Source organism: Hippoglossus stenolepis, chromosome 6 (genome assembly GCF_022539355.2).
Source record: "Hippoglossus stenolepis isolate QCI-W04-F060 chromosome 6, HSTE1.2, whole genome shotgun sequence".
NCBI classification, from domain to species: domain Eukaryota; kingdom Metazoa; phylum Chordata; class Actinopteri; order Pleuronectiformes; family Pleuronectidae; genus Hippoglossus; species Hippoglossus stenolepis.
Window position 1 is genome coordinate 3140794 of NC_061488.1, and position 21164 is coordinate 3161957.

The window sequence follows — 21164 nt, forward strand, 5'->3', positions numbered from 1 at the left end:
TTTATGAAACCGATTAATCCTGGTTCAGTTTATTAGTCTCGTTCGAGACGGGCTCTTCCCAGGAAGTCCTGCTGAGGCACCTTTATGAAACATGTGCCCCTCTGGTCGTCCATGACACCAGATTAGTCTTTGTTGTTCAATAAAAGTCTCGGTAACACTTTCACCTCCTCGCAGCTCCGAACCACGAGATTACACGCCGAGAACCTTCGCCCGTGTTTAGATGATCGATGCAGAAAAACTGCACAATCGTTGCCCTGAGATTTCGTTTTACGTCTCTAAACAAAATCCCCTTTTAAATGCACATATATGCTGCATCTCCGGCCGCCTGGTGTGTTTCTGTTTTTTTTTTCTTTTTCTTAACTACTGTGTTCCTCCCACGCAGACGATTTATCTGCCGCAAAGTCAAATTATTTATTTCTCCTCATTCATCCTGTTAGAATGAGAGACCTGAGGAACAACAGCCAATTTAGATTGAAAATCCCAGTTCAGCTCGGGGTAATCTGATTTCTCTGCTCCCCAGAAATCTACATGTATAGTGCTTATCAACTGGGTTACTGGCAGGTAGGAAGAATAACCCAATTTGAGGTTACTTGTTTCTCTGTGTGTAGTATTCAGTGTCACATTGCATTAGAAGAGGAGGGCTATTGCTTTGTGGAATTGATGCGTAACTTCCTCGCTCCTCCTTTCCCAGATGGAGCCGCTCATTCATTCCCATGTTTTTTTTCACATCCCACAACCACATGGAATAACAAAATAATCCAATGTAAATGCACTGCAATCAGATAATGGCTTTAATGGATGCATTAAAAGAAAAAGGAAACCGGGCCCGAGCACATCACCACTTCTTACTTTTTACATTTCTCTTATCCGAAGGCAGCGGCGTTTTGTCTTCTTCCTCGCGACCAAGCGCACGCGTCGGGGGAAGTGACAGGTTTGAGATGGGTTTACGGGGCCAAGGAGGCCACCCCCTCTATGTGCTGCCACAATAACAGGGGGCCGCTCCCACACCTCCCACCCTCCCCATTTGCAGATATTAAACAGGGTCGAGTATGGGTTGTGGTAACGGATGACCACCATCCACACGGCCCTAATCACCACAGAGGTCAATCCTCCTCCAACGAGGCCGGCGCTTCCTTCAAGGTGATTATTGATAAAGGATGACACGCCGATGTAGTCACAGGAGGAATTATACTCAGGGGCCAATCACGGAGATACTCCGGAGAGGGGGGGCCCTTTGCTTAATGTATAAATACTGTGGCGGGACACGATTCTCGTACCTACTGAGTGACTATAAAAGAAACGGAGTGGAAACCATCAGGGATGCAGGGAGCCATGTCAGCTGCCTTTAGACACAGACCTCCTAATATCTTTTAAAGGAAACAATCATCTTTCCTGATGATCCAAAATGTCCTGTAGCAGCCAAGGTCAAACACACACACACAGACACACAAACACTAGTAAATGCATCATGTGTTCAACTGTGCATTGTGTCTCTTATTTGGTCCTTTTCATCTACTACAGGGTTCGATGTGATTTCAAGGTGTTGGTAGATGCTTCAATTGTGTGTCACAGAAAAGTGGTTTATAGATAAGAAACATATAAACAAACACATAATAATATATGAACATACAAAAACATATAATGCAGACTGTTCCTTCCTAACTTGCAACTTGTACAACTCATCAATGTAATGACATAATAAAATCTTTAGGTTTATGTTGTGTCTTTATTTTAATTGGTGTATAAACACACACAAACACACGCACACACACATGCAATACAGTCAACACAATAGGATACCGCATTGTGAGTTTAAGAGAATATAGATAAAGCAGAAAACAACTTTATTCAAATCTCACTGGTGTCGAATTTGAATCGCAAATTACATGAAAATAATGTTTGTGTATTTCAATATTAAGTGTGTAAATAAATAAAAGCACCGTTTCAGTTGATTGATATCCGATAGCACAGCACACATTGAAATTCAAAAATTGTAGATGATTTACACATGTATAAGCATTTAATAGACTGTAAAGTTATTATATAGTTTATTAAATGGTTGTTCATAACTTAATTTATAAAAATACTTTACTTTGAGTTCCCATTTTCAGAGGAATGACTGTCCAACAATGTTTGATATCATTTATCAAACAGGTTATGTTTGTAAACCAGGTTCTTTATAAATGTAACACTGAACATATATTATTATATATATATTATGTTGTTTTGTAGTATTAATCATAACTGTGGAGCATTTATAAATCAGTGATGAATGCTTCACGATCCCTATAGTGTTGTAAACATCTCAGAATTGTTTTAAATGCAAAGACAGTGATCGATTAGCTTCGGAGCGAAACCAGAATGTCCTGCAGATGAAATCCTGTGTAATGTCATGGAAACTCTTATAATTGGAGATAAATTTACTGTTTGACAAGATCAAAGCTGCAAAAAAAAACACAAATTTCCTTGGCGTCATTGTCGACATATTTACTGCCCTGTAGCTTGTTGATGGGGGGGGGAACCCGTTGCTTAGGAGGTAGCATGTCCTACCAATCACTCTCCTCTTCTAAAGGGGCTCCAATGGCACCTGAGGGGGAATCTCATGGCTGTCATCCCAGAAAGGCTGCCGCACTGATGCCTGCTCACCATCTGCTCCCCATATGAGCAAAAACAGGCAATTGTCTCCGAGACGGCGCCTCAATCACTCCGTCATTGATCTAATACACTTTAACTTCGGCTTTCGGGGCCGTGGACGACATTTGGGTGGAATCGGCGAGGTGCCCTATTTGCTTTTGCAGGAGATAATAGTAAGTGATTGTGTGTGTGTGTGCGTGCGGTGGAGGTCGAGTGTGCGTTTTGAAATGTATATCACAGCCCGGAACCCGTCTCAGCACGGACTTGGCATCTGACGGTGAAGGAGGCAGAACAGTGGGACCCTGTCAGTGTTACACTTCCTGTAAATAACCCCTCCACGCCTTTGGTTTTATCATTCCCTGCAAATGATTCCAGGCCCCTCCAGAGTCGAGGAGAAATAGCATTATTTTATGGCAAGGGAGAAGAAGAAAAAAAAAAGAGAGAGGAGATAAAAAAGAGGAGCCGGGGAGAGAAAAAGGGAGATGGGGCTAAAAAAAGGTCCTTCAGGGAACATGGTGTAAATGAAGTTCCAGGAATGACACAGGCGAGCAATGAGGCGTGGATGGAAAATATACGCTGCACATCATCGGATAGAGATGCCAGTGGAAATGGCTTCATTGAAGTGTCAGCCCTCATCCATCAATCAATCATCCGCGAGAAACAATAACACTGCGGCGATGGGGCAGCTTTTATGGGGCTTACTCATGGGTATCAGAAACAGCACTTAAGTGTGGTTCTGACACTGGGAGAAAAACAGAGGTGAGGCGCTCGGCTTATTCCACATGCAGGTGTAGAGCAGATAGGGAGGGACTAAGTATACAGTGCCCCCCCTGGCAGCAGAGCTCTGGACAGAGGAGTTTTTAACAGCAGCTTCTGTGTATCTGCTTCTTCTGATGTTGATATTCTGGATTTACTGTAGGTTTGTTTTTCACATTTATTGAAATTGAACCAACACAGATTCCTCCGTACATCGCAGACGATTGCAACGCTTGACCGTGATCGTCGCTCTCCAAATATCTGGCGACTCCTTTGCTCACTCATGCTGCCATCACCTCAGCCGACGTGTTGTCCTTCATCAGACGACATTTTTTTAGAAGTTTGAAAATAGGCTAGTTGTTACCGGCTTTTCCCAACGTAGCCCAGATGGCTACCGTTGAGGGCGTAGACCGTACATAAAGATGGACGATGCAGCTCGTCTTCCTCCCGATATCCAGAAACGAAGCCGAAACATCCTACCAATTGTGTAGCGGTAACGTTTCATCCCAAATATCTAATTACGACCAAACTTAATGACAACAAGATGATGAGAACAAGCTAAAATGACACCTGTTTGCTAGGCTAGCATGGAGGAGGCGTAGTTAAAGACCTATATTGCAGCCAGCCACCAGGGGGCGATCAAGACGACGGCTTCACTTAATTTACAGCCTGTGGTAAAGGTTTGGAAGTTCAACATTTCATAATCCTCATCAAGAATCCTGAAGGTATATTTACGGCTCGTTTCGAAGCATCACCGCAGCCTCGTAACAGTTAAACCAGTTATTATACATCGTCCGGCTGCCGACGTGCTTTCTCATCGTGGGAACTGTTGTGTTTCTCTGTCATTTTGATGCAGAGCCCCGAGATAATGTACGTTGTGATTTGGTGCCATACAAATAAAACTGCATTGAATGTTGTCGATTCTTTATTTCAATGTCGCTTTAGATCTTTCCTCTGAAACGTTCCCTTTAAAAATCCTCTAGATCGTCTTAGTTTCAGTAAACAGGAGGTGGATTCACCCTGATAGTTACACATATGTTGGGATATCACCCATTGGTCTGTATTTAAAATACATTTAACGTTTTAAGAAAGGATTTTAAAGCAAGTAACAGATGAAGTGAGTCTAATCTCAGCAGGTGAATCCTTCCAGAGTGTGTGGGCCTGTGATCCGTTGGTCACCACGAGGCCCTGGGAACCAGCAGAGAGAGACCATCAGCTGATCCCAGGCTCAAAGGGAGTCAGTAGATCCTTCACACACAGAGGTGGTGCTAAGTGAGAAGAGTCGTCAATACGGTTTTAGAATCAATGTGGAAATGAACCCGGAAACCAGAATGATAACTGTAAAATTTTCTAGAAGCTGTGATAATCCTATAGAAGCGTTTTAGTGCAGGGAAACCGGAGCAATACCTGTAAAGAGGGAATAATAGAAATCTAGATATAATAGAATCGACTCTAGAAATCTACTAGAAACTATATATTTATATATATATATGTTTTTAAGGAAGGAGTTTTTAATACATCACTATATTAAAAACATGTTGGCACCTCACAAACTAGTAGTGCTGCGAAACGGAGTATAACGGCCATATGTGTATATATATATAATCAGCAAAATGCTAAATGGTACAACAGTCGCTTTAGCTGTACGTGAGCCTTTTGATTTCCCCAAACCAAGTCTCTTGACGGCTTCTCGGCAACATGAAACATGACACGTCATCCATTATTCTGTACATGTGCCTTGCTATCTCAGCCCGCTCCATATGGCCCCTGTTGTCTCCAGACACCCAAATCCCTTTCCTCGGGCCAGGGGCTGTTTTTGTGGGAACCATTACATCGCTGCTCTCCCTCAGAGGAACGGGGTGACGATGATGAGCAATCACAGCCGGAGCAGACTTTCTGCCTCAAATTGTGACAGGATCCTCGACAATTGACCACGTCCCGCTTTGTTTGGCCCAATTGCTAATTCATGCAAGTTGACATTCTGGAGGCGACAATTATGAGTGATGAAAGGAACTGAAAATACGAGGAGGGAGCACTTAAGGGGAAAGGAGGAAGCATCAAGTTGAGTTTATCCTGAATAAATCCACATCGGAAGCTCTTCTGAAAACCCAACCCCACTGAACAGGTGAGTGGATTTCAGACCAAGCATGAAATGTTATTTGTGTATTGAATTGTGCAGTAAAAAGTCTCCTGTGAATCCTTATCAACATGAAAACTAATGTGATGAAAGACTCTTGATAAGGAGCCTCAGGTGTTTTGTGCAAAAGCGATTTCGGACAAAAAACAAATCCCACGTGAATTCTTGTGAAACTGTGCACAGTTGGAAATAAGGCGAATTAAGGAAAAAGGAAAAAATTGAAGTTTTAAGATTGATAATCTGTTTTCTCAACTTGTAAACTTCTAAATCTATAACTTCACCTTGATGATGTTATTGGATTAATCTAACGTTATTTCCAGACAACGTGACGGCCCAGAGATGATGAGGATTCCTACAGCGAGAGGACGAGTCCGCAAAAGAATAAAAAAACATGAAGGTAAAAAAGAAATGCACAAATTAGATTAGAGAGAAAAAGAAAAATACCGAATAAGAAGTGAACATGGGGAGAATTCAGAGTGAATCTTCGTTGGGAGCTTTCTGACATGAAGCCCCTCGCAGCCTCCTGGACTCGGGGATCGGGGGGGGGAACGGGACGCATGTCATAAGCTGTTGTCGACTTGCGTTCTCTGCCACGCGTTTGCACTAAGTTTGCCACAGAGTGGGGGGAATGTGAGGGTGATGCTAAGTGAAATGCTCATTTTGCGTTTGTGATTACCAAGGCCCATGGGCGATATGCACTAATGTGAGCTAATGCAATAGATTACACAGTGCTGGCCCAGGGGAACAGACAGCAAACAGATGTGGTCTACTCCGAAATGGGAGGAGGGACGGGGAAGAAGAGAGAATCTAACTTTATAGTCCTCAATGTGCTGAAGATTGTCCGTTGCAGTTTATTGTTTACAGAATGCTTCGGCCGTGATAGGCTGCGTCAGACTTCTCCTTTTATAGAAACGAGGGGAGTCAACGTCTCTGCTGATGTGGAAGCTTTTACCAAACTTCTCTTGAGGAGCCTTTGTTGTTTCTTTTTCAGGTCCACGAGCTCGCTGAGTCACGGGAGGAGGAGGAGAAGCTGCTGCTGTGTGAAACTTTCAGCCATGATGATGATGATGATGATGATGAAGAAGGTGATGTCACAGCAGGTCAACACCTGAGTGACATCATGGATCAGGGTGTGGTCAGCAGACTCGTCACTGAGCTGAAGAAGATCAGCAGCGTTTTTATCACATTGTGCCACGAGAGGTGTCTTTTTTTTTCAAATCGTGTAATTGATTGAAATCTGGTTTATTTCTCACTTGAGCTTCATTATTCTGATTTCACCCTGGACACGTGTAGTTCTGATGAAGCTTCACTGCAGCACAGGGAAGTTCTGCTCCTCAGACTCAACGTGAGAGGCTGTGATCTCGACTTTGTAAATGCTGCCATCTAGTGGCCGACCTGAGTCATCGGTGGGGACAGGAAATATAAATATATAAATTGCTTTGTATCATGTTAACTTATGTTTTACCAATGATGAAATCCAGTAATTAAAATATTGTTTTTGTGAAAAGTAGTTTATAACATTCATGTTGTGATAAAGTTACTTTGACAGGATAAACTTGTAAAGAGCATCAATCTGAAACCATCTCATTGCACTGATGATAAAGCTGAAATCTTGAATAGGAGATGTTGTAAAAACATTGTAGTCCTTTAAAACTACATCGTCTCAACACAGTTTCCTCAGATTGGAACCTTTTTTTACGTAGAAAGTGTTTTTATAGCTTATTTGGTGTAAACCTGAACATCAGGAAACTTTCTCCTCAACAACCTGAACAGAGCTCAGTAAATCTGCCTTCATGCACCAAGTGCTTGTGATGTATGTTTAAGAACAGTCCTTTAAGTTTTTGTAGAACAATGTCACTGCTTTTAACAAGAGCTTCTAATTTTCCACAAACAATTTAAGCCACTGATTCCTGTGTGTTTCTATCTATGTTCTGTGTATTTACTCTGTTTGCTGTTGTTATTGTTGGTGTTATTTGTCCCTGTGTATCCAAAACCTTTTTTATTTCATTGCTGCACATCTTGATCAGGACTCACAGGCTTAAGAGAAAATGAACACTACCAAGGACGTTCTGTTTTTGTCTGCTAGTTAGTAGGAGTATGAAAAGAGGATGGATTCCCTTGAAGGATTAGCTTTTGGGTCAAGACGTCATTTTGCTGTATATCCGGATCAGGGGCCGGATCCAGGAATTGTTTTCACTTTCTTTAACATTGTGAGATCGAACATTTAACATTTTTGTTGATTTCAAGAGAATAATTCATGGGTCTTTATGTGGGAAAAACAAATCTGACATGTTTAGGGAACTGATATTTATGAGTGTGAGCTATTTAGTGCAGATCCAAATCAAACTGTGGATCTAGTGAATTTAAATGTGGTTTTAATACGTTGACTTTTGGACAATTCCAGTATCTCAATGTGACCTTCAGGTTAAAACATAGAATAAATAAATGAAATAAAAATAAAACACAAAGGGCAACATCACACAAAAAGAAAAGCAGTGCACTAACTCATTGTGTGCACGTTAGGCCCTGAAGCTGCAGGTAAATAACACATAAAACCACCGAGCTCTTCGCATGTCACTTTATTATTGAAAGGTGTCATACAAATCTCAAACAATATTTTCATTTTTATATAAGTACACATGTAATGTGGATACCAAAACAAAAAAAACAAATAACTTAACCTAAGCCTTTCAATGTGGCAAAAATACTAAATTACACAACAGATAATAACCTGAGACTTTTTTTGTTCACAGTGTTTACATCGAGCCAGCGTCACTGGTTTTATGTTTTTTCCCCCAAATCCACACGGTCACACATGTAAAAAAAAAGGCCACGTTCAGCCAGAGCCGAGACAAAACCTCACTTTCCAGACACTGAGGAAAATACAGCACGACTCTTTAAACACACAAACAGAAATCCACGAGGTCTGGTTCATTTTGCAGCTCATAGATTTGAGGCCAAAGCAGCGGAGAGACATTTGCCATTTCAAAAAAAAAAAAAAAAAGGGATTAAACAATAACCTCGATATCTGTTCTGTGTTTTAAAACCGGGCTCGTGAATATCAAGTATATGAAAGAAGCACAGTTAATCGTTTGTGCCGTTGGTCGAGACGGCCTCAGTAGGAGCTGCTCTTTGTCACCAGACCAGCTCGGGTTTCGAGTGGTCGACAAAATACTGTGACGGACGACAAACTCGGAGCTTCGGCTGACGCGGCCGCGAAACAGCAGCTTAACAAGAACAACAGTGTGGAGAGCACAATGTGAGGTAGACCACTCCAGCAAACACAGAAGGACTCGTTACTCTGGCCTGTTTGTAAACCACTGGGCCGAAGCCATCAAGTTATTGGACAGAAGGTCCCCCACCCCGCCAGTGCTTTGGGAAAGGAAACAGAAAACTGGATAGTGCTTAATCACCGCTTGGACGTCGACAGTTGGCAAACTGAGCAGCAATTCTTCACACAAATCTTTCTTCTTAGGTTTTCACTTCATATAATTTCATGTACCGATATACTGACGTTGTCCCACGTAACACATTTTACTGTTATGTCATAGACACTTACAGGTACCTGGACTTTAGTGTGGGTCAAAAACAACAGTTCAGAGGTTCAGAGGAATATCACAGTGCACACCAGTGGAAGAATAACTTTAAAGAGAGATACTCTGTACTTTTTCATTCAAAAAGTACAAACAAAAAACAAAAAAACAAGATGTACACTAAACGCCTGAGCCCTGAAATGTCAACACAACATAAATGTTCTGCTATTGAAAAAAATATTAAATTAGAGGAGCCACTTTCTGAGCACAGACGTCTCTTCTTTAATCTGTACATTGAAAACATTCTCTCCAAAATAAGGTAGCAGCACAGTTCAATCTAAAGAGAGGAAAACAATCTGTTGTTTTCAATCTTCACTTGATTCATTTACCAGGTTTAACTTTTCAAAGATCCCCCAAAAAAACCACCAAGCCCCACTGTGTGCATGTCAATAGATTCTTCAACCCTTTACCTTGGAGCCACTTCAGCTACTTTTGTCCGAAGCCCCGTAGCGTTGATGAGGGAACGGGCCTGAGGGGTCTCTCCTCTGCAGCATGGGCAGAGTGGGTAAGTGTTGGTACAGCACCGTTCTGCCCCCTGAGAAAGAAAACCGTTCAGTTAATTCCACAACCTGCGAGAATCCCCCTTGTTTAAATTGATAAAATAAACACTACTACATACCTGCTCTCTGGTTGGTCAGGCCCGCGTGACTGGGGTTAGCTGCCGAGCTGTGATAGAGGGAGGCCAGATCGCTGGGCGTGTAGGGGCGAAGGAGGTTCATCATACTCCACTCAGCGTCCAAAGCTCCTCCCATAGCCGACGCCGTGTTCTTCACATGACCCAGCGTCTCAGGAGCCGTGGACGGAGCCATGGTTCTCACACCTCTCCCTGAGATGATCACTCTGCTGGATCCATCCCCGAGCGGGGCTCTGAAGCCCGGCTTCTCCCCGATGTCAGCCTCCCTGCCGGTGGGTACCGAGTACTTCAGTCTCTTGCTGGAAGATTCGCCAAAATCCATCTGGGGGAGGCTCCCGAATCGGCTGGAAAGGCACAGCCTGGCGGCTTCCGAGTGCCAAATGGCATCACTCCGCACCGGGTAGCTCCTCTCACCGATGCCCACTCTGTCCGGGGGGCCCGGTCGCTCCATCACGTACTTGCTGCCTGTGGTGGGTTTCCTCATGTGCTCGGAAAACCTGGGGGATTCCTGACTGGGGTGTGGGTCAGAACTCTGTCTGTAACGCTGAGTCTCCGGGACGACATTGTTGAGGGGTGCGAGGACCGGGGAGCGCTTCACACCTTGAGGCGGGTTAACAGGCGGCGTCTTCTCCTGAGGTTTTGCGGGTTGGCGAGGAGGGGATTTGGTTCGACGAGGGTGGCGCCTGTCAATCATCGGAAGCGGGGTGACATCTTTGCCGTCGAGCGCAGGGGGGCAGCCCGTGTAACGCTTCTGTTTCACACTGCCTCCATATCCACTCTTCTTGGCGCTGTCCGACTTGTCCTTGTGAGTCAGCCTCTTGTGCATAATCAAAACCTCGGGGTACATGGTTTTATACGCACAAAAAGAACAGGTAATTGGATTTAATGCGTTTCTGGGTTCTACACCGGCAGGGATGGAGAGAGACGCTCTTAAGCACAGATTTAATGGGGCCTCAGAGTTTTCCTCTTTTACATCTTCCCTTTCCATCTTCATGTTAACAGGCAGAGGGCACTTTACCACCACGTCATCAGTCGGCGAGTAAGCAGACTTGGCAATTAATTTCTCGTACTCAGCATTCACCTGAGCGAGGGGTTTGTCCAGTTTGCTAACCACGCTATCGTATTTGTCGTCCGGTGTCGCTGCGGCGCTCGGAACCCAGAGTTTGGATCGAGCCGGGGCGCTACTCTCGCCGTCGTTTCCGTGTCTTCCATTAGAGGGAGATGGCGCCGAAGGCACGTGTCTGCTGGCGAGCTCCACGTCAGGTTTGTTCTTGTGGCGACGCTCCAGGTGATATTTCAGTGACGTCTTCTGTGCCGCAGCGTAGTCACAGTAAACACACTTGAATGGTTTTTCACCTGAAACAAACAGAAGAATAAGCGACGTTGAAAAGAAATGAATCACAGAATTAGAAATACTGGACTCATATTTATATTCAAGCTAAATGTGTCTGTACCTGTGTGAGTCCTCAGATGAACTGTGAGGTAATAGCTGGATCGGAATGATTTGCCGCAGTAACTGCATTCTTTAGATTTGACCTTTGATCGATCAAACCCGTCTTCACCTTTGAAAACAGACAAACACACAAATGAATCCACAGAGTAATAAAAACACAAATCACAGATGTGTTACCATCCTTCATCAGCAGAGGGAGCACTTGGTACCGGAGCTTTTCTGCATGAAACAATTCACCATCAAAGAAATGTGTGTGTGTGTGAATTGATCCCAAAATGTACCTGTTAATGCAGCTTCCTCCACGCCCTCCTCGGATCCTTCCTCCACGTGGTCCAGGGAGCCCACCCTCGACAACTTCCCCTCCAGGGAGGAAGTGGGGCTCTCCTCGCCACCTCGCTCTCGCTTGTGCACCCTGGAGTGAAGAACTAACTGGTGGTACGTCCTGAAGGTTCTCTGACATTCCTCACAAGTGGTCGGCCTCTCTTTGTCCTTATCTTTTTGCATGAGAGACCTCCGGCGTGGCGCTGGGCTTTCTGCTACACTCTGCTGCTGAGGCCGCGGCTCTCTTCCAAGGACCTCCTTCGCAGCCTTGTCTCCTTGGCCTTCAGACCAGATACTATTCAACTCCTCCTTATCGGAGTTGCAGTCCTCGTTGTCTGTGCTGGCTTCCTGGCCAATGTCTTTCGTATTATTTGGACCCACTGCTATCTTGCCCTTTGTAGCAAGCTGCCAGGCCTGATAGGTGTTGAAGGGATCTAGCTGGGGAATCCATTTTGATGATCTCTCACTTTGCAAACTATTTCCTGCAGAATGAGGCCGAAGGTTCAAACTATGAAGAAATGTTTCCTGTTCGGTGAGGGACTCAGTAGTGGCGTCCACGTCTTCCTTGTCTTTATCTCTGCTGTGCTCTATCTCTCTGTTGTGTACTTTACTATGTTCAACCAAACTGTCGTGGTCGGGGAAGAAAAACCCACAAACCATGCACATTTTGTAAACAGTGACTACCGGCTCTGAAGCAGGTTCTTGGACTACGTCATTGACTGTAGCCGGGGTCTCCAGGTCCTGCTGGGCCTTGCTCTTGGGTCCAGGCTTCGCATGCATCTTCATGTGGTTCTTAAGGAACCATGGCTCTCGAAAACGCCGGCCGCAGACATTACAGCAGTAGGTGAAGTAGTCCTTGTGCTTCCTCATATGAGCCTCCAGCTCGCTGGCATCTTGCGACACCTGGCCACAAACAATGCAGCTGTGCACCTCCTCTTTTTCACTGGGGGGGTGGCTGCTTGGTTTGGGTCGGGCTCGCTCTCCTGGGATCCTGAATTCAGCTTCGACTCGGAGCACAGTGGGTTCAGGAAAAGTGGTGGGGTGCTGAGTGAGCACGTGGGGTCCTAGCTCGTCCTGATGAGTAAAAGTCTCCTCACAGAACATACAGGACAGCGGCGAGCTTCCTGCAGATTGATACGCAGCCTTCTCTGAGCTGATGGCGTGCGGCGTCATGCTGGAGCCAGACCCTGGGATGCTTGCATTGTTACTAATCAGAATATCTTGGCCAAGTCCATCTGGGCTCTCCATTAACGGCAGCAGCGAGTGAGTCGGCATCGTCCAGTGGAGGCGGAGCAACAACGCTCTATACACTGTCCAGACTTTTAGGAACCTGGAAAATATGAGAATATGGGAAAAGAGTCTTCAGGCTTTGCTCAGTAAGAAACTAGAATCAGGTAGCTACTACCTGACTGGAGATAAATATCAGTTTGAAATACAGCATACAGAATTGACTTCCCTCATACTGAAACAGGAAATGTCTTTTTTAGCAATCAACTACACAGACAAGTCATTTCCTCTATATGCAGATCACTGATAAAACACATAAAAACTGTATTTTTTCCTGCTCACAAGGTTCATTTCTCTAAATTCTTAGTATGTACGTGTGTGAGCAGCTGTGATACTTCAACAATCATATAACTCTAATGTGATTAATATAAATGTGTAGGTTAATACTGCCATTCCTCTACAATATGTTTGTTAACTACACTCTTTCAAACAAAGTGTAGATGGTGATAGTTACCACTGAATACAATAAACTGCAGTTGGATAAAACAAAAAGACTGAAATCCATGACATAAAACCATAAATATAATATTTAGCTTTGTCTAGTTTTACAGCTATCTGATTCTAAATGACACTAAATTAAAACTTTAAAAACATTACATGGATTTGGTTTGGGTGCCATTTAAAAGCTTTCAACAACAACCAGACACCTAAAAACTCGTATTATCCACTCCTCAGCTTCCTTGTTGACACATTTACCTGGTATGTTTCAGGTGTGTGATCCTATTCTACTTTTGTTGTGCGACCGGTGGCACTACCTCCTGGTGACTTAGTCTTAGTACAGTTTCAGCAGGTACAGTAAACTCTAATATTTCTATTATCTACACATGAACACACACGTTACACAACCAACTCAGTTAGAGAGAAACAGATCACTCACATTCAGGACTAAGAAACATCAATGAGTCTAATTAATGGTTGATTGAATCATTTTAACTCTATTGTTTGTTTGTTTATTGCTTTTACAGTTATACGCTGCACTCGCTGTGGATTACTCTCTGGATGCTGTAGGTTGTTGATACTTTTACACAAACGAAGTTCCTCACGCATTAATGAAGTTATTAGAGTCGAATTATGCGGTTGGGGAAATTCTAAATCTCACCGGTTGCTTGATTGAGTCAGGAGTGGAGAAACTGGACGAGCAGGTTCATGACGATGCCAAAGTGAAGAGTGTGACACCAACACAGAGTAACGCCCATTATAACTGCTTTAGTTCATTAAAGGTTCAGTTGTCGTTGATACTAAAAACATGTAAAGTTTGAAAAAAAAAAAACATGGAGGCCTCCGTAGAGAGGACCCCCCGATGGAAATATAAAGTATTTAAATATAAACGGCCGTTCTAGGGTAAAGAAACAACAATTTGTACAATTTGGATGAAACACACTAGTGTAAACTTCACTAGGATTACTTCATAATCAATTAAAGACAATAGATCCTTTTCATTTAAATCCTGAACCTATAAAAATCACAAGTATACTTTTTAGGTTACCTCTTTGCTAAAGAGATGGTTCACCCCAAAAATGAAAAAGCTCTCATTATCTACTCACCACTATGCAGATGGGGGGTGAAGTGTTTGAGTCCACAAAACACTTTGAGTTTAAACAGTGTTGCTGCCAAATCCAATACAATTTAAGTAAATAGTGACATTCTTCAAACGCAAAAAACAAAAGAGGAAAACACAACATGCTTCCACGCTGTTCTTATCCAAGTTACTTCAGTTGTATTGGATTTGGCTGCGACGCTGTTTACCCCGAAACTCCAGAAGTGATTTGTGGATTCAAACACTTCACCCCCCTCCAATCGGCAAAGTGGTGAGTGGATAAGTGAATTTTCATTTTTGGGTGAACCATCCTTTTGAACACACATCTCTATATATATATATAAAGAAACAATCTTATATATCACATGACGTCTACGACTTTTATTTAATTGTCTCTTAATTATCATGACGTCTTTACTCTGATTGTGTGTGATTTCCATATTGTTTGTTGTTGCTTGTATTGAAAAGTTATTAATATTATTATTAATATCAGATGAGTTGTTTTTCCTAACACTGAACAACGTGTGTTAACACTTTGTTTGTTCTTTGTGTCGTTGTGGTAATTTTACCTGAGTTAAATCCAGGTGATACATCAATAACTTTATATATATAAATAAATATAAATATAAAACGTGTGGAACCACCTTGTTCCTCAACGCTCGTTTGGACCATTTACGCAATTTATTTTTATTGAGTTTCTCCTGAACTTCCATTAAAGAGCAGCTATTACGCGTGTATGTGCGCTTAATACGCACGCGTCGATACCAATCAATAGAAATTACGCAAACGCGGACGCTTGGAATCGCGAACTTTTACTCTACGTTAACTTTATTTGTAACGTTCATGACAACACACTGCGAGTTGGACCCACCGTGTGTGTGTGTGTGTGATTCCACTGATGCCAGTTTATAAAAGAAGTTGACACACACACACACACATGCTAACGTTAGCGAGTGAAGTTAACGTTAACAGAAAAAAAAAACAACGTACGCTTTTGTTTTTGTTTGCGTGTGTTTTTTTTTTTTTTCTCCCTGCTGTGAAATGTTAGAAACTCACCAAACACAAAACACACACACACACCGGCACAGTTTCCGGGATCGATACCGAGGGGACGCGGAGCTCCGGAGCCGCTAACGCCGATGCTAGCGATGCTAACGCCGATGATCACTCACCTTGTATCGGATCATTTTTTTTTGTTCGGACTCTCTTTCGCCCGTGCAGCTGTTGAATCCGGCCGCGCGCGCGCCCCCGCTCGCTCGCTCGCTCCCTCTCACACACACACACACACACTCACACCCTCTCACCAACGAATGGGGCGCGTGCACGTGCAGCAGTTACTAACCCTCCCTTCCCCAAATAACAAAAAAAAAAAAAAAAGAAGTCACGTGGTCGCGTGGAACAGAAAGAAAAAAAAAAAAAGTGCACGTTAATCTTAATTAATTAATGAATAAATAAACAAACAACAAGCACGGCACCTGTGTTTGTGTGTGTGGTTATTTACTCCTAAACAAACACGTGTTGTTGTGTTTGAACTTGTTATTTTCCCAGTGATGCTGTTACACACACACACACACACACACACACACACACTTCAGTCCACTGACCTGTTTAAAGCCACTGTGTGTAGTTTGAGGCCTCAGGCTACACAACAGCACTAGTCTCACATGTACTGCTGCTGCAGCCTTTAAAGAGCGGCCCCCTCTTCTTCTTCTTCTTCTTCTTCTCCTCCTTCTTCCTCTTCTTCTTCTTCTCCTCCTTCTTCCTCTTCTTCTTCTTCTTCTTCCTCTTCTTCTTCTTCTCCTCCTCCTGCTCTCACTTCATGCATCAGCTACCATGTGGAGGTGGGGGAGGGGGAGACTCAAACTTTTCACAGATACATGAGGGTTTTTTTTTTTTTTTGCAGAAGCCGAGAGGCCGGGTTGAGTCATGAGGACGTTCTCAGGTTATTCCTCTCAAAGCCTCCATGGAACCTGAATAGAAACAAGCCAGAGGAGATTGTTTTAAGGTTCACACTTTGATTTGATTACACACACACACACACACAGCTGACGAGCCCTGGTACTTTACAGTGGTGTATGTAAATGTGAGGAGAGGAGGGAGGGGGGTCTGGCTAAAAAAAAAGCCTTTAATTCAAAGAGAAGAGTCAACCGAACATAACAAAAACCTTATTATAATAACAGCAATTATAGCAGCTGACGTGATGCAGCCTGTGCCGAGCCGGTGGAAACGTATCGAGCAGGGAGTCGGTGAGATAGAGATCCACCACCTACAGCAGCCTCCACAGGCCTGTGTGTAATTAAACAGCTGCCCCTCCTCCACCCTCACAACCCTGCACACAGACATCAGGCAGGGGCAGCAGCAGCAAGCCATGCACGGCTCAGTCAATGCAGATATTCAGCCGCTGACACACACAGACACACACTACACTACACACACACACACACACAAACTCCCTCTGAATGGCAGCAATGTCTGGAAGAAAGAAAAAAAAAACTTTATCAGTAACCACTCCCAGTGAAGGAACAGTGAACAAAGACTGGTTTGCCAACACCATCTCTCACATTAGACTCTACAGCCTGACCCCCTCACACACACACACACACCCCCTCTCTCTCAGTAATGGCTGCTTTGTGGTGTTATTATTAAAATGTGTGTTTGCTTTTATACATGTATGTTTCTTTTTTTGTTGTATGTTTTAAAATCCTTTGTCGTTACCAAACAGGTTTAGATCCACGTCTTTGGGACGGAGGCACCAGTAGATGTGTAGGTTTTGGCAGCCGGAGTCTGCAGCAGTGCATGTGATCACTGGGCCGCTGCCAGATACTAATAAAGGGATCATGTGTCTTTCACATAGTCAACATGAGAGATGATATTGTACTTATTATAACAAGAAACTGTCAGTGATGTTGTCTTCTGTGTTTGTTTGACTGTCTGTTTGATTGTTAGTCAGCAGGATTTAAAACATTAAAAAAGGAGGATTCAATTTAAGTTGTTTGGCACTATTTGTAAATACAGTTATTCTGTCCTCTGTATATAGTTATTTTCTGATGCTGCTTCTATTGTTGTTTTTTATATATATACATATTTCTTTATATCTTTACATGTTTGTATAAGATCTTTGAATGATGAAAAACTGGGTCAGAGAAGAATCCATTAAATGAAGTTGTGGGTCCAGACCCAGGATTCGTTTCTTTTTCTTTCATGAGAGAATAACTCACGGAAAAATCGGTATCTGGTGAATCTAAATTGATTCTTTTAATCGTTTTAATTAAATCCTTGTGGTGTTATACTTATTTGTTGGTTATTCTCAGGTCTCTCTTGAAACATCTAAACGAGGCCGCCTGGTTAAATAAAGATTAAATTGAATTATTTGGTATCATTAGGGGAAATGATATGTTCCCTCTGAGTGACAGTTTATTTCATCGTAAAATCTGTCGGTTCTTTTGTTCCCCACAAAACTAAACCAATCGACTCAATCGCCTCCTTGTGCCGCCTTGAGATGAAAACATTGTTTTTCCTCTATGATTCAGTTTTTTTTTTGTGGCTGTTCTCTCTCTTCACCCCGAGATCCTGTAACACAAACAAGTGGAGTATGTTAATCAAAAGCACCACGTGTGACACATCGAGGCCTCCCGCTCATTTCCCATTGTTCCGGGACCACAAAGGCTCAGTGAAGGGCGATCAATCTGCAGCGGCAGTATGATGAAACTGCCAAGAGACGTGGAGCCCATCAGAAAAAGAGAGAATCCCCTTTTCACGTGGAGGTGTTTGGCAGTTTGTGTTTCTTTACACTCGATGATGATGCTGTTGCAGGTATTTAATGGGCGTCCATCATGTGTAGAGGAACAAGTGACAGCAACAAGTGGGCAAACATTGTTTTCCTCCAACTGATTTAATTAACTTTGTCCTATTGTGGGACTTTATGCTAATTTAATTTCTCTCCCAAAATCCTCCAAACTCATTGTCTCACATTGTTTCTTCTCAAAACAAATCCTACGTGTGTGTGTACTCAGCACTAACCAGGAGATTAAGTTGTGTGTGTTTTTGTGAGTAGTTATGTATTCAGTGGACGGGCGCCGTGATAGGAGCTGGATCAACGGATGGGGAAAGGCTGCGGCGGCTTGTTTTTGTCTTGACGTGTCAGGAGCAGCTGACTGCATTGTTCTCCTCCGGATTCACAGCCTGGCGTCTTTCACAATCCTGGTGTCGCTCCTGAAAGATAATCTCCTCTCTCACCCTGAGCCGGTAATGTTTATTCAATGCAACCAGCTGTTGTGTTGTGGATCATCACAGAAATGTTGTGCTTCTTCGGAGGAGGAGAAATTGAGAAAAAGGAAGAGTCCCTTTGTTGTGATGCTGGGATCATTCTGTCACTGTAACCTTGTTTGACTTATAGACTTTATTCTCCTCACTTTGCTTTTCAGTGATAGACACGGACAGTTAATCTGCACATGGAAAACAAAAGATGTCAACTATTTACAAGTAATATCAAATAGGATGAGAGCAGCACTTATAATGGACTTTAAGATGATAATAGATTAAAAAGAATCAGCAATTGTGATAAAGATTTAACAGTAGAACACAATATTTTCATATTATTTAGAGACCGACCAATAAAGATAAAGATAAAGAATATAGCATATATAATATTTATATGTTAAAATACTGGCAATGATTCCTGAGATGTCATTATCAAACTCTAATTATTATTATTGATCATTTAAACCTTATTTTGAATAACTATGAATAAAAAGAAAACACAAATACAGAGCTTGAATTAAGAAACTAACTTAAATGTCTCGGTGAAAAACAAAAAATGCATCTTTTCTGAATTGTTCAAGTTTTCTTATCGGCAAAAATAAACGCTGATACCAATATATTTGTGAGAGGCTTTTATATTTAATTTAGTTTCCTATTTGTATATTTCTTATATTTATACTTGCACAAATACACCACAGCAAATTCCTTGTATGTGCGAACCTGCTTGGCAATAAAACCCGATTCTGATTCTAAATAAAAGTGTTTAATCTGAATTTTTACCTCATATAATAATATAAATTACAATAGGATTAGTAAAGTCAATCCCACAGCGTCCATCTTTCAGGTGATGTTAAAACACGATCCTCTCACTAATTTGAATTTCAAGCAAATATCTGGGTAACATCCAACGTATTTTGAATAAACTCACTAATAGTTGAAGTCATTATTATTCAGACTACATATGTAAGATTCCCTTAAACATCGACAGAGATAATCTGCATTAGAATCCCTGCCTCACGTTTAACATGCATGTTTGCCCGTTCTCCCTCAATCCCAGCGAATGAAACCGTCTTTCAGAGGCTTAAGTTCGCTTCACTTTGTGATCTGGCAGCAGAACGGACCTGTTACTACAGAGCAGTGCCGTGATGCACATTAGTCCTGACAGCAGGCCTCCTGTCGGGCCTCCCTGCACACTGTCCCCCCTGCCCCATCAGTCCCACCCTCTCTGAGCCCTGGGCGTTCACACAGTTTCATGCATTGTCCTGGGATGAACTGCAGCAACATGGTGGTTGGAGCAGAGCGGCTCTCGTGCAGTGACACAGTCTGCAGGCTTTAATCCATACCTATAGCTGTGTCCTATTTTACACAGACCCTCAGTTCGTTATTGTCTGTGCAGGGAGGACGGACCGGAACTCATCAAATTGAACTGCTCTCATCGTTTTACATAAAGAAAAGTCCTCCCTTTAAAAAGCTCACATGTAGGGAAATGCAGCTTTTAAACCTCGTCCGCACCCTCAAATATTAAATAAGAAGGTGAAGATGCCAGGAAGCGATTGTGAGGTTCTCTGTAGATTTGTATCTCAGGTTTCTGCCGTGAGTTCGGTTGAAATATTGTGTGAGCACATGCTGTTCGCAGGATGTCAGGGTAATTGATTTGACATGTATAGAATCGATATTTCTGTCTCATTAACCCTCTTTTAAAATCCCCTCCTCTTCCCTGAGCTGTGCACTTTATGTTTGGTGAGAGAACATGTGCTCTACTCTCGTCGTACTGGAAATTCCCCAACAGCATCTTCATTTGAAACAATCCTCAGGGGGAAAAACATCGAGTGCGACCGACATGAACCGAGCAACCCTCTTCAACTTCAGTGCCACGGACATTTCTCGGATCACACCTACTAAAGAGAGTAATACGAGCAGATAACCACTCATTGATGACAAAGGAGCAGTGGGAGTTTTGCCCTCGGGGGCCGCGACTCATCCCTTAATGGGGGGTGAACGGTGGGTCTCTGACACACATCCTTCCAAAGACGACACACTGGGCTGTCAATCACAGATATTACGTATCTTAAAAGGGAAAATGAGAATTCAGGTGTGGCTTTGATTGAAATATACAAGTTCTTAGATCTTGTTTTATATGTTTTATCCCTAAAACACATCTCACAGACTCTAAAAACGTGAATTAGTGTCAGTCAGAGTTACAAATGAGGGTCGATCAGTTTTCTATATTTATTTTGTAAATTTGTATCCTTTTTTTAACATTGTTGACCATGTCTGCAGGGGTGGATCAAGGGGTGGGGCCAGAGGGGCACAGCTGGAATCGGATTGGACCCTGAAGTGCCCCTCTCCTGTCAGTAGTCTTAAAAAACATCCAGTCTCTTCAGGCACATTCACACAGACGCAAACATGTCAGTGATGAACCTCTCGTTCACTTCCAATCTGTGAGAGGAAGGAGGTGAATAAAAACGTGAGCTATGGTGGCAAAGAAATTGACTTTGGTGAACTTTAACCCACGATATTCATTTTGCATCCACGTGTGACTGGGCCCTAAC

General features: G+C 42.9%; 1 protein-coding gene and 1 long non-coding RNA gene across 4 annotated transcripts; one reads left to right on the plus strand and one right to left on the minus strand.

Moving 5' to 3' along the window:
* The first annotated feature begins 5202 nt into the window (after positions 1–5202).
* On the plus strand, positions 5203–6854 carry LOC118111454. Its single transcript, XR_004697094.2, has 3 exons — positions 5203–5515; positions 5848–5924; positions 6519–6854. It is a non-coding gene; the product is annotated as an uncharacterized LOC118111454 (long non-coding RNA).
* Positions 6855–8090: 1236 nt separating this feature from the next.
* znf217 (zinc finger protein 217) lies at positions 8091–16217 on the minus strand. 3 transcript variants are annotated; one of them, XM_035160335.2, is made up of 5 exons: positions 15957–16217; positions 11489–12858; positions 11209–11316; positions 9740–11110; positions 8091–9655 (listed from the first exon to the last, which is right to left on the minus strand). In XM_035160335.2, the coding sequence occupies exons 2-5, from the start codon at positions 12801–12803 to the stop codon at positions 9543–9545; spliced, it is 2907 nt and encodes a 968-aa protein (XP_035016226.1). In that variant the 5' UTR covers positions 12804–12858; positions 15957–16217; the 3' UTR covers positions 8091–9542. The 3 variants fall into 3 exon arrangements, with proteins under 3 accessions (XP_035016226.1, XP_035016228.1, XP_035016225.1); XM_035160337.2 differs by lacking the exon at positions 15957–16217 and adding an exon at positions 15525–15642; XM_035160334.2 differs by lacking the exon at positions 15957–16217 and adding an exon at positions 15409–15538.
* Positions 16218–21164: the final 4947 nt, after the last annotated feature.